At 37.9% G+C, this 12,634-nt stretch overlaps 1 protein-coding gene across 4 annotated transcripts in view; it reads left to right on the forward strand.

Moving 5' to 3' along the window:
• Positions 1–11,101, forward strand: part of LOC111873976 (zinc finger protein 717) — a 32,493-nt gene extending 21,392 nt beyond the window's left edge. For 3 of the 4 annotated variants that reach the window (XM_023869096.2, XM_023869097.2, XM_023869095.2), the window contains exons 2-6: positions 1,102–1,199; positions 2,361–2,470; positions 4,857–5,000; positions 6,295–6,413; positions 7,915–11,101. In XM_023869096.2, the coding sequence (XP_023724864.1) occupies positions 1,161–1,199; positions 2,361–2,470; positions 4,857–5,000; positions 6,295–6,413; positions 7,915–8,738 (1,236 nt within the window). In that variant the 5' untranslated portion in view covers positions 1,102–1,160 and the 3' untranslated portion in view covers positions 8,739–11,101. Of the gene's footprint in view, positions 1–1,101; positions 1,200–2,360; positions 2,471–3,862; positions 3,927–4,856; positions 5,001–6,294; positions 6,414–7,914 lie in introns of those variants that run through there. The other variant, XM_023869098.1, reaches the window with a different exon arrangement.
• The last annotated feature ends 1,533 nt before the right edge of the window (positions 11,102–12,634 follow it).

The raw sequence follows: 12,634 nt of genomic DNA on the forward strand, positions 1-12,634 counted from the left end.
CAGTTTTTTTTTGCATACTTTGGATGAGCAGCAAACATTTGTGTATCACATTTGTAAAGGGTTTTAACTGTTCAAGTTGATAAATTTAAATCACTGTTGTGAAGGGGCAAAGGGTTGTTGCTCGTCCAATGACAAGATTTTATAATTACAATTTTTTTTTTAATCACATCTACTTTTCTTGTCCAGCATAGGTGTGGTGATTGGTCGATGTGGCCGCGGGCGTACTGGGCATTTAGGGAGTTGCAATCATCCGGTTACCTGTAAAGAGATCTTAGAGCTGATTATCTTGCAAGCAGGGATAAGGGACGCAGATGTTTATCACCAGTGGGATCGTAGTGTCCTAGTGCCTGAATCTGTTTTCGCTGGTTACCGATTTCTGGTACAAATGGCAGCTGGTCCTCTTCATATAACCTCAGCACGGACCGCACAGAAAACACATTTTCCAACAGTTACTCCATTTTTGCCACAATATTATCTGGGATATAATGCTGTGTAATCCGTTGAAAATTAACCGACGTTACGGAGGAACATATTCCCTGCATATTCAGGCTTGAAGAGTAGGTCAAGCAAGAACTAGTATGTAGCAGACAGCAAGCTCATTTCAACAAACCACACGGGACTACATCCAGAAGATAAGGCTGTTCATAACCGCCGGTGTCAGAACCTCAAATCTTACATAATATTAATTCTAAACAAACACTGAAGGCAACATCCTCCACTTCATTGCCTTTGAGAACCGTGAATCGTATCGGAACACACAAAAATTGAGCCATTATGCACATTTTCAAGAGAAGCTGATGAAATAATGATATGTTCCCAGAAGCTGATGAGGCAGAGCTTATCAGGTCCAAATTTCTGTCGGTTTTCCGAGTATCCTAACGTATTTCAATGATATTCCTTAGTATCTGCAGACGAATGCCAGCTGGATCCTAGCGGTTCACGATCTCCAATGTGGTAACTTGAACACAGTGCAACAGGCATTGTGACCGACAGGGTCAGTTACGAGCCTGAAGGTTTCGTGCTTTTAATTATACATACATCTCCCCACCGCCCCTTGCCCGAGATATGATTCGTGTGACGGAAGTGTTTACTTGTTTGCAGGTTCGGCTGGAAGAGGGGGCCTCTGGTGTCCTTACCGACTCCCAGATCATAGCAACGCAATGGGTGAGATTGCCGAGGAACTGAGAGCAGCTGGACAGGTATGCAGCCAACCCTCCACAGGGTGTCCCGTAAATATGAGTCCATTCTTCTCTCATGGATCAGGAAACTAACAATAACAAACACTTGAATGTTCAACGGTGCTAAGGAGATCCTGGACCAAAGACCCCATCCAATTCTGAGGCGATTAATAAAGGTTCATAACAGAGAACATCTATGGTGAAGAGTTCTTTAACCCTACTAAATGCTGAAACTGAGTAGCACCCATTTTCGGCTCTCCATGGCGCTTATATGGTACTCGCCATGTCTGGAGGCTGTGTCTTGCATAATGTAGTAGCAAGGGACGCTCTTAACACGAATATTTTCGATATGATGATTGGTACTTTTCACCAAATATTATTAAAACGATAAAATAAGGAGGGTGAGATGGGTGGAACACGTAGTACGCATGTGAAAGACAAATATCTATGCAGAAAATTATTATGAAAAGCTGAAGGGAAGGAAGAACTTAGTAGACTTAGGCGTTTGTGCGAAAATGTGGGGTGCTGTCGGCTGAACCAGCAAAGGATCCAGCGGCAGGACTCTTGTGAACACGGTAATGGACTTTTGGGTTCCGTGCTAAGAGGGGGGGGATATCCTGATCGACTGGGTGACTAGTAGGTTATCAAGGGGTGAGCTTCATGGACTTAATAGCACTATGCTACAAGTCGGAAGGTACCGGGTTAGATCCCCAGTGAGGTCATTGGATTTTTCAATTGACCCAATCCTTCTAGCCGCACTGTGACCCTGGAAGTCGACACAGTCTCTGAGAGAAACGAGTACCAGGAGTCTTCCTGGGGGATAAAGGGCGGCCAACGCGTGAGGCTGACAACTTCACCGCCATCTGTGAGGCGATTGTCGAGAAAATGTGGGAGCCTCTACGTCTCACAACCCTATGGGTCTCCATGGCCTGCTACAGGGATAGCAGGCCGTGGAGGCCCAGCTTGTATTTGAGAAAATGTAGATTTGGATTTTAGCCACAGTAGTTTTTAGGTCACAAGGTTTATTCGTTAGAAAAGGGTTATGTCTGAGAAAACACAAGATGAATCGAGTGGGCTAATGGTCAATATTTTTAAACGATTGACAAAGGAACCAGAAATGTGAATGTGCGTCCCCTTCACACATCGTTTTATGAAAACTGTAATCGTTTTTTGCCCCCGCAGAGTGACAGCGAGGGCAGCAACTCCAGTCTGGACGTGGGCAATGGTTTTGCCGGCATGGCGCTCTCAGCAGGCGAGGGCTCTCCAGACGTAGGAACCGCCATCAAGTGCAGGTGAGTGAGTGGGTTACAGACTCAGCAAACAGCAGACTTGCTACGCAATGTACGGAGTTTAACTTAACGACGCAACAGCATAACTCTGTAATTTACAGAAAGTGGCAAGATGCTTGAAACGCTTCGATGGAGTCACATTTGTTTATAAAGTAAAATCCTTCTATACATACATAAAAAAAAGTAATTAAAGCCAGAAGGATGAGATTATCGGGATATTAACTCACATTGGGTAACTGAGAAATGTATACACAATTTTGGCCGGAAAACGACAAGACACCTCGTCTGCGATCTGATATTCGAACACGGGACCATCGCATACGAATGAAAATTTCTAACCACTACACCCCTTCCTACGGACCGGGTTTCTTATAACACGACACAATGAACTACTGCCACTATTAATATGAGGTAAAGCTATCCCTGTAACAGGCCGTGAAGGCCCATAGGGTTGTGAGATGTCGAGGCTCCCACATTTTCTATAGACAATCGGCTCACAGATGGCGGTGAGTTTGTCAGCCTTACATGCTGACCGGGCGTCCTTTACCCTCAGGAAGATTCCTGGTACTCATTTCTGTTAGAGGCTGAGTTGACCTCAGGGCCATAGTGCGGCTGGAAGGATTAGGTCAATTGAAAAATCCAATTATCTCATCGGGAATCGAACCCGTGACCTTCAGGCTTGTGGCATAGTGCCTCAACGAACTATGCTACCGCGTGCTCCTCCTCCTCCTACTCTCCTACTACTACTACTACTACTACTACTACTACTACTACTACTACTACTACTACAATATATTATTTCAAACATTTTATAACATCAGGCACTTCGTTTAAATAAGGGACACAGACAACTGTCATCCTTTCCTGTTTATTTATTCGTTCATTAATATATGATTGTTTAACGATGCTGTAAGTAGCTCGGATTATGTAGAGCCGAATGCTGCGGTGGGTAGTGAATAATCATTTGGAAGGATGCGCAAGGAAATGGTCGTGGCCTGATTTAAGGTGCCTGGGGTGACTGGGAAAAATTAATAAAACCTGAAGGAGGATAATTGGCGTCCCATCCGAGATTCGAAGCAGGCATTTCCGGAATACAAGTTCGAAGTGCGCGTCTTCCTGTGTGGGTAATTTTCTCCTTTGAAAACCTGCCTTAGATTTGTCTAGAATGTTGTCCATATTTGTGGCTGTTAAGTGGCATGAGACAGTTGTGGATATCGTGTGTGCGCCAGTTATAACTGGATTCAGTAGCGCATATACAGAACTCAGGAGATAAGAAGGACGATGAGGTCGGACATGACTTTGGACCCAAGAATTGACCCTTTGCGCACGCGCAAATGCTGTCTACATTCTCCACGGGGGGTTATGTATCGTTGACTGTTGTGTAATGATGTGAGAAGCTTCGCCTGCCCGTTTTACGCAGAGCAATTCTCTTATCAAATGCCAAGTCACGCGTGATGAGGTAAAAAAAAAAGTTAAAATATATCTTTAACCACGTACGTCTATATATATGAGTACATAGACATTTTTTTTAAAGATGATATTTATCATTATAATTGCAAAATTACAGACTACTGCAGCAACAAACTGTCGAACGTTTACATATTGCATGAAAGTATCGTGTCTATTGTGTGAGTACTTATAATATTTTAGTATGGATATATTAAGTGTTTTATGCTATTTTAAAGAGGGGTTTACTCTTGATTATATATGCATGCTACTCGTAGGAGATGGCGTTAAACATTGACATCTACTTATCATTCGGTAATATGTAAGATTGGAAAAACTGGGAGGAAGCCAAGGAAGTTAATAATATGAAAGCTGCTTGTATAAAAATGATGGAGTTCTTGCATGAAATTCTCAGCAGGTGTCACATTAGTTGAAACATACAAATCGAGCACCGAAAACGAGTATAAAATTATCGCCACTAGGAGGAGCTGTGTGTGATGCCATATTTCAGGCGTTTAGGCGCCAGTTTCTTACCTCAGAGCCTCAGGTTCACAGCCAGACATTTCTTGTGAACTTCACAATAAAGCAATGGCACAATAGCAGAATTCTTCCTTTAGAGTTTCTTCAATTTTCCCCTGCCAATTATCATTTCACCTTTGCTCCATACTAACCTCTGTGCGCCACCTGAAGTGAGAAATAGCTCTGGTCAGGCAGCACATTATCACATCCTTTGTATCAGGCAGAGAGGGGGAAAAACTGGACACCATTATCCCCACCGTTTATGCGATTCCATTCTGTGGTGTCACTAAAACACATGCGCACAGACGCACACACATGACAGTAAACAGTTTGCCTAAAATCACTAATTACACACATGCACCAAAGGATTAAGTAATCAGTGAATGTCAGTAAGCATACCTAATTCATTATATTTTCTGTGCAGATGGGTTGGCTGTGGACATTGGTTTGGTCACTTGGAGTTACTGGCTTCACACGTAACTCAGGTTCATGCAACTTCTGGACAAGGAGGGCTCTTCTATTGTGGCTGGGAGGGATGTAGCCGAGGAGACAGGGGATTCAATGCCAGGTGAGTGACGCTGCATCATCTGTGACCCAGCTCGGTTTCAAGTAGAAGGCAAGCGAGAAGAAGCATCGCAAAATCAAGCCTTCTTTTCCTCCAGCTGGGGAGTTCACTTGGGTCTGATAAGTAAAATGTATTATTATCAGTGCCAAGATTACAAAAGCAGCATGGTGTTAGTGGTATATCACTAAATTAAAATACGGAAAAGAGATATGGAAGACTCAGAGAGCAATATATGTATATATAATGAAAGAGTGGGGTGAAAGCTCTGAAATTATGCAATTTTAGGTTGCAATAGCAACTTATGTGTTACGTGAATGTAAGTTATGTAGTGGGTCATGAATTAGTGAGCAGTATTTTGTTTCAGTTTTTTCCTCTCTCTTTTGTGAGAATTCATAATATTTTGACATGGATATGTACAGTAGTACATGGGAAAGTTAAAATATGAAAATTTATATCACAAATGATATCCAATTGAATTCTCAGCAGGTGCTTGCGTGGGTGTGAAAACACACACATCCTCACAGGATTGTTCAGGAGTCTATAAAACTTTGTAGGTAGATTAATAAAATAATTTTGAGTAAAAAGGCCTATTAACAAGGGCACAATTTGGACAGTTTATGGAGTCATGGCATTTTGAAAATAAAATAAAGTCTAAAGAAATAAGGGCCTTTAATGAAAATTTTCTCACTAACTTCAGTGTGAGACTAAAATAAGCGTTACTTAATAATGAATGTGACAAAAGATGTTCAGACAGGCTGCCTGCAATTTTAATGTATATTTTAACATGAAATATTATTGAAATGATTGGCAACTTTGTTCTTTGAGGTTTCATATAATTTCTGTCATGTGCTACTCCAAGAAGTCCAGTTCATTTTGTTTGAATTTAAAAACTGTCAGTCTCAGTCTGTTATTGGTGCCTAGATTTAGTTATGTCAAGCTGAGTTAAACATGTGGAATTAATTGAACAAAATGTAAATAACAAGGTGAAGTTTCATTAACTTTTTATGACATTTCAAGATTGTAGGCATTGTCAGAACCAACATAATTCCTGCAGATGACAGGCTGAGTCCTTCAGATGACCTGTAAAAATTTAAAAAAATTTTCAGTTCAACATTGGACTTAAATATTGTTTGCAAATTGTAGGTTGAATCTTGGATCTGAAAAGATTAATGACAGTTTTTATAGGATATGATTTCTGCAAATGGCGACCAGGGACTTTCAGATGACCAGAAAATGTCATGTAGTCTGTAAGCAACTGATCAGTTTTATGGTACAACTCATTGGTTGCATTCACCAGGTATAAAATGCTGGTTCATGTGAGGACGCACACTAACGAGAAGCCGCACCACTGTTTCAAGTGCGACAAGAGCTTTAGTCGAGCTGAGAACCTCAAGATACATGCACGCTCTCATACAGGTATGTGGCATCACAAATTACTTGGGCCTTTGGCACTGTAAATTATTATGCATGTTTATAATTAGCAGTACAGTCTGTGGTCTGGAGTTTCATTCTTTATAGGGAAACTTTATTTTTTCCTCTATATCTTAATTTCCTCTTTATGTACTGTGATCACATGTCCTGTTTTGAATGGTGAAGACCTGTTTTGCAGTTGAGTCATCTTTCTTCTGCCAGTTTGCCCCAGAATAATCTTTTGTTCTGTATTTATTCAAAGTGACAGTACTGTAACTATTTACATCGTTTTTAAGACATACTGCTGTTTTGTTTTATTTTTGGTTGGATTCCTTGGAATTTATTTTAATTAAAAAGAATCATTTATTTCTGTTAGCTATATATGGACATTGTTTCTTTACCACTTGGTTTAATGCAACACTTTGTACAACTGAACTGAACTGAACTGTGGATTCAAGTGATACTGAAATCTGTCGTTGTAGGGGTGCAAGTCTGTCCTGTCCCATTATTGTTGCCAAAAGTATGGTCATCCAATCTTGGGGTCCACTAGTCCTCTTTCCCTATGTCACACGTTCAGCTCGTATTCTGCCTGTGACGTAGCACTTGGATGGACTCAACATGAAAGGGTCATTTGACACTGGGAGCCATTCCATTATATTGTTATATAATTTCATATATTGTTTACCATTACAATGCAACTGAGAAATTTTTATATTAATCAGATTAGCGCCACATCTTTCAAATTATGTGTATTACAGTGCATTCATATTGGTTATTCATGTTGTGGAAGCTGTTATAAAACTTTATGTTATAATCATGTAGCAGAACCAGATTATGTGTCATCATATTAAAATATATACATTCTTAGTTATTTGAAACTTTAAAATTATGTTAAAAGTCTATGATTTTTAATAATAACACATATTTATTATTTAGGACAATCTATGTTATTTTAAAAATTATTGTGTGAATTTTAACAGAACTTCAAAAATTTTTAGTGAAACAAGAAGGTATACATTCTTACATGAAAACACTAACCTGGTTCTTCTAGATATTATTTAAGGCTTAATAGCTTATGTGATGTGAACAGTTCCCCAGAATAAACCATAATATTATGTTGCATGTGAGGCTAATTTGGCTAATGTGAACAATTTATTTATTTTATAGTGATGGTTATGAATGTTAAGGGCTTCATTTTATGTACTTACAATCCACTCATAATACCTAATATTGAAAAAAAAAAACACAAAATTGAAATTACAAGCAGTTCTTCTAAACAGGCATTTTTCATGAAAATGATGAAAGATGATGACAGACAGATATTGTTGGAAGATCCACCTACTAGTACAGTTAGCACTTGCTGTAACCAAGACATATGCACTCATAATGTCATAAGGATTATGGTTTTATGGTGTAGAGAAATAGGATGTTACAAGGAATCTGAGTTTGAGCTTATCACATAATGTCTGTTTGCTGTTTGCTAACACTTGAAGTTGAAATGTTGCAGGTGAGAGGCCATACATATGTCCAATCCCTGGCTGTGGAAAGGCCTATTCCAACTCTAGCGATCGATTCAAGCACACTCGTACTCACTCGGTTGACAAGCCTTACGTCTGCAAGGTACCAGGCTGTCCAAAACGATACACTGACCCAAGCTCTCTACGCAAACATGTCAAGACATATCGTCACTTTTCACATGAAGGAGCTCCTTCAGATAATGATGAGGTAGTTTGCAGGCCAGGAAACAACCAAATAAAACTGAGTTGTGAAGATGAAGTTCTTCACTGTGGTGACAAAAGAACAACGTCTGCATCTCCAGTTAATATTTCTGTAGTGAATGTGCCAAAACTTCTGAAGAGGGATTCTGGCGATGTCTTGAAAAGAGGTTGCGAAGATCAGGAAGCCAAAATTTGTGCAAATGAAGAGTGTTGCTCTTCACGTGTCGATACAAGATCACCACTTCCGTGCTCAAAGTCATGCTGTGTAGGAAGCGAAAGAGATTCAGTGCCTCCACATGCTGGGTCACATCTCTTATGGAAAGGACATGATGTTCATTACAATCTCTTTCATTCTTGGATCACAGCTGACTTGGCGGTACTGTCACAGTCATTACCTTGGGCTTCTGGACTCTCACTATGGAATCATCCATTGTTACAGCCACCCACTTGTGGACAGCGAATGACTGGAGCCATAAACCATTCTCCAGTGTCAAATTCTGGTTTGGGTATTGATGTGACTAAATACAGCCAATTAGATGTTCCCCCAGAAGTCACTGAATATCAGGATAAGCCATTAGACCTTACAATGAATCATACTGGTGCTAGGGTGTAGTTAGTGTCATGTTTCATTCATTTTCATTTGCCCTGCATTTGGTAGAATGGTCCTTATTTCAAATTAAGAGCCCAGTCTCCTGCCTGAGATATATTTGGTATACCTCACATAATTTTGGCAATTTCAGTTTTTGAAAATTTCGATTTTTTCAGTTGTGTTCCTTGGCAGAAGTCAGGTTCATACTACCAGCCTGTGTTCATCCCATAATTAAATAAGAGTGCCAGTGTTTACTTCATAATTACTTTTGTGTGCTGTGTTTGTATGCCAACCTCTTCCTTTTTGCAATGTTCATAACCTCCTTTTAAGTTGGTGTGGCAGAGGAGAAGATCTCAGATAATAACATTGCACTAGTTGTGTTGCTGGTTTCGTTGTCAATTTTGTGTTAGTTCTGGGAGGAGTCTTGGCAGAGGGTCACGTTATTTCCAGCCTTACTCCTGTTGGTGAATCAGTTGTTAATGTATAGATATGATACTTTCCTGGAAATGAAATTTGAAGTTAGCAGTGCTATTCTTCAGCACTTCTGATTTTGGCAGACCCAGATCCCGGCTGATAAGAAAACATTAATGTTGCTTGATTGAGCTATGAAACGGAAATTTGGAACCAAAGGCTATTTCCTTCTCTCATTTCTACTGGAGATATAAAACGATGATTTGCTGCCTTTTTATTTCACATGTAAGTGCTAGCTTTACTTGTTAACAAATTGTTGTGGTTAATTTTCATAACAAGCGGTGTAACATTCGGAACTGCTGATTGAATGATATGATTTAGAAAATGTCATGATTCTTCAGTCTTCAGTGCTGGAATTTCTGTCCCTTGAACCATCAGTGACATCAAATGAATAGTAATATTTATGTCTATAACTAATATTTGAAGGTTTTTATTTGCAATAAATTATAATTAAATACACAAATAATTTATACCTAACATATTTCTCTTTTAAATTTTAAGTGCAAATCAAACAGGGACAAAATGAATGACCATCAGTTGAAACCCATTTGGTCTTGAACTGTTCAGCTATTGCTTCAACAGGAGAGTCAGACCACTGTTTTTTATGCTTCCTTGTTATGAATTAGAGCCAAGAGACAATGCCTGCAGCATTATTACGCTTGAAGGAATATGTTGCATTGATTGCACCAGAATTCATATCAAATAACAGAAAACACATGGTCAGAAGATGTACATTTTTTACACTTAAAATTCAAATGGAGTTTCATAACTATTTTTACACAAAACAGATAATAAGCACATGGGTGAACACATTTCTGACCAGTTGCATAAATTTTCAGTACTGTCAAAATGTTATAAACCTACATAAACTTAGTGAAACCTGTTCACTAATAGCAGTTCTGATATGTCTGTACAGGTAAATGTTATGCAATCCATACTTTTGTGAAATGTGCTACATACTATATAATCATAGGTGCCATAATTAAAATTTCTGGTGAAGGTGTCTTGGCATCCAAGATTTTCTGAGCCCTACGATTGATGATTTTCTGCTCAGTGTAAGTCATCTTGCAGCATATATATTGGAGACTACAAAGCCTTATTGCAACCAAACTTCCAAAACCATCACACCAAACTTGATCATAAATGCCTCTTAATGGTGAAGACCTATAATTATCAAAATTATTTTTATTTTTAGGTTTTATTGCACTTTCATAAATATTTTCATTTTAAAAATTTGAATGTGTAGTTGTTAATTTGAACTGCAATTATTTTAAACTTAATATTGCTGGTTAGGACCATGTTAATTTTTGGAATCTATGATATGGTAACTTACTGCTTTCTTTTGTATAGTTATGTTGGTGAATTTTAAATACAGATGTACGCAAGTTCCTTGTGCATTCACAGAGTTAGAAATAGTAACATGTAGCAGCTCAGGGTCAAATGTATTACAATCACAAAGAATCTCTTATTCTAAAATAGCAAATATGATAATAAGATTTCGTGTTACTTTGTGTTTACAGACAGACATAAAATATGCTTTTGTGTGAGGTCATAACAATAAAATAACTATTATCATAAATTAATCTTTTATGAGGAAGTAAAATCTTTCATTTGTTGAAGTAATGTATTGTATGAAATTTTTTAGTGCCTTAGAACTTCTGAAAAAATATCACTATATCCTGGTTTTACATTAATGTATCAAGCATTTCTATTGGATAGAAATGATAAGAAATATGTTAATTTATTCAGGGATAAAGATTATTGAAATTTTGCGGTAGTAATATAAGGATATTTAGAAGGTATCTGTACTGCTGTAATTTCCCAGAGTTAATTATTATGTACAACTTGGAGAAGAGTTATACCTCAAAGGTTCAGAAATATTATTGTATTTGTAATAAACTTGTTTCTTTTCAATATTTATTGAGCATAGTGAATTTAATTTCCTTCCTGAAAGACTGTGAAGATTACTAGCTTCTAGGATGTGATGCCATGTAGACTGGTAGTTCATTACCCGAGTTTTGATGGAACACCTTGCCTCCATATTAAAGGCACACCTTACAGAATTCTTGGAATAACAGATACAATATAATGTAATTAAGAGTGTTTGATGAATTTCCAGGAAGAGACCAGCTAACATTCTCGCTTTTAGTTGTTAAAACAAAAAGGTTAAGGTGGGTGGAGTCTGTACTAAGATTAGTTTTGCAGCTCTATAAAGAATGTGAGGTCGGTACACCAAGTAAAAACAACTCTGAATAGCATTGCTCTAGAGTAGTCTTTCTTAAACCCTGTCATTTGTGGTATTTTTTGTCCCTGAAAATCGCTGATGAAACCCGAAACATGAACTGAAAAAAGTGGTATGATAGGAATATGAAAAAGATTTAGGGTTTTTATGGTACAAAAAAAGATAATGAAATGACATTAAAAAATCAGCATGTGCAAACTTGAATCATTGAGAGGCCTGTTCTCTGCTCTACATCTCTGAGCTCTAGAAGGCATGTACAGCATTCAATATTGCAGAATTTTGACTTTGTGATGTGTTCTTCTGGGAACAGAATTTTGGTTAGAAATGTGCAGCATGTATAAACTTACGGGGTTTTGTTGAATCAGATATAATGCTACTCATACTCTAGTGATTTAGCACCAATCAGATAAACTGAATGACTTACTTGAGAATTGCATTGCTTTTACATAAATTACGTTCAAACGATAAATAGTCTTGAGTTACTTACAGCATTGTTAAGTAGACCGTAAATAAATTCCATACATTGGTCACGGATTTTAAAAATTGCGCCATTTCAGAGAGGTACTCCAACTGTCAAGGGGTATAGGATATTCCATAGAATGATATTAGTAATCCGTAGGGCCCGGATTTTTATGACCTAAAAACTATAAATATATGCATGCACTTATGACCCAAAATTATGTCAAATATGACCTAAAAAGTGTAAAATATGACCTTAAATATTAAATGGGACATAACATTTCACAATTTTAATTACAACTTTTACTAGAGTTTAAGAATAAAGATGATGAATATATGATAGTAGGTCCTACTTACCAGATTAGCCCTATTATGTCTCTGAAGGAAAGAAAACTGATGGAATTTCGACATTTCGTACTGGATTAAACCATTCATTGTTTTCTTTTAATACTGATATTTGTGTTCACATTTTAGACAAACACTGGTGCACATGGTATGAACACTAACTTAACTCTGTTATCTAAAAACACCATTTAAAAGAACACAAGCTATTCACGTCTCAATTTTCACTGAGTTATTCACGTCTCAGTTTTCACTGTTACAGTTGCAATTTATAACTACATGCATTTTCAAATTTTCAAATTTGAAAGATCGCCGATTATCACTAAGGATAGTTTTATATTTGGAAAAACTTCGTTCCACATCACATGATGTGACAGGAGCATATTTGAAGAATGTCAAGTCGTTT

This window comes from Cryptotermes secundus, unplaced genomic scaffold (assembly GCF_002891405.2).
Source record: "Cryptotermes secundus unplaced genomic scaffold, Csec_1.0 scaffold870, whole genome shotgun sequence".
Lineage (NCBI taxonomy): Eukaryota > Metazoa > Arthropoda > Insecta > Blattodea > Kalotermitidae > Cryptotermes > Cryptotermes secundus.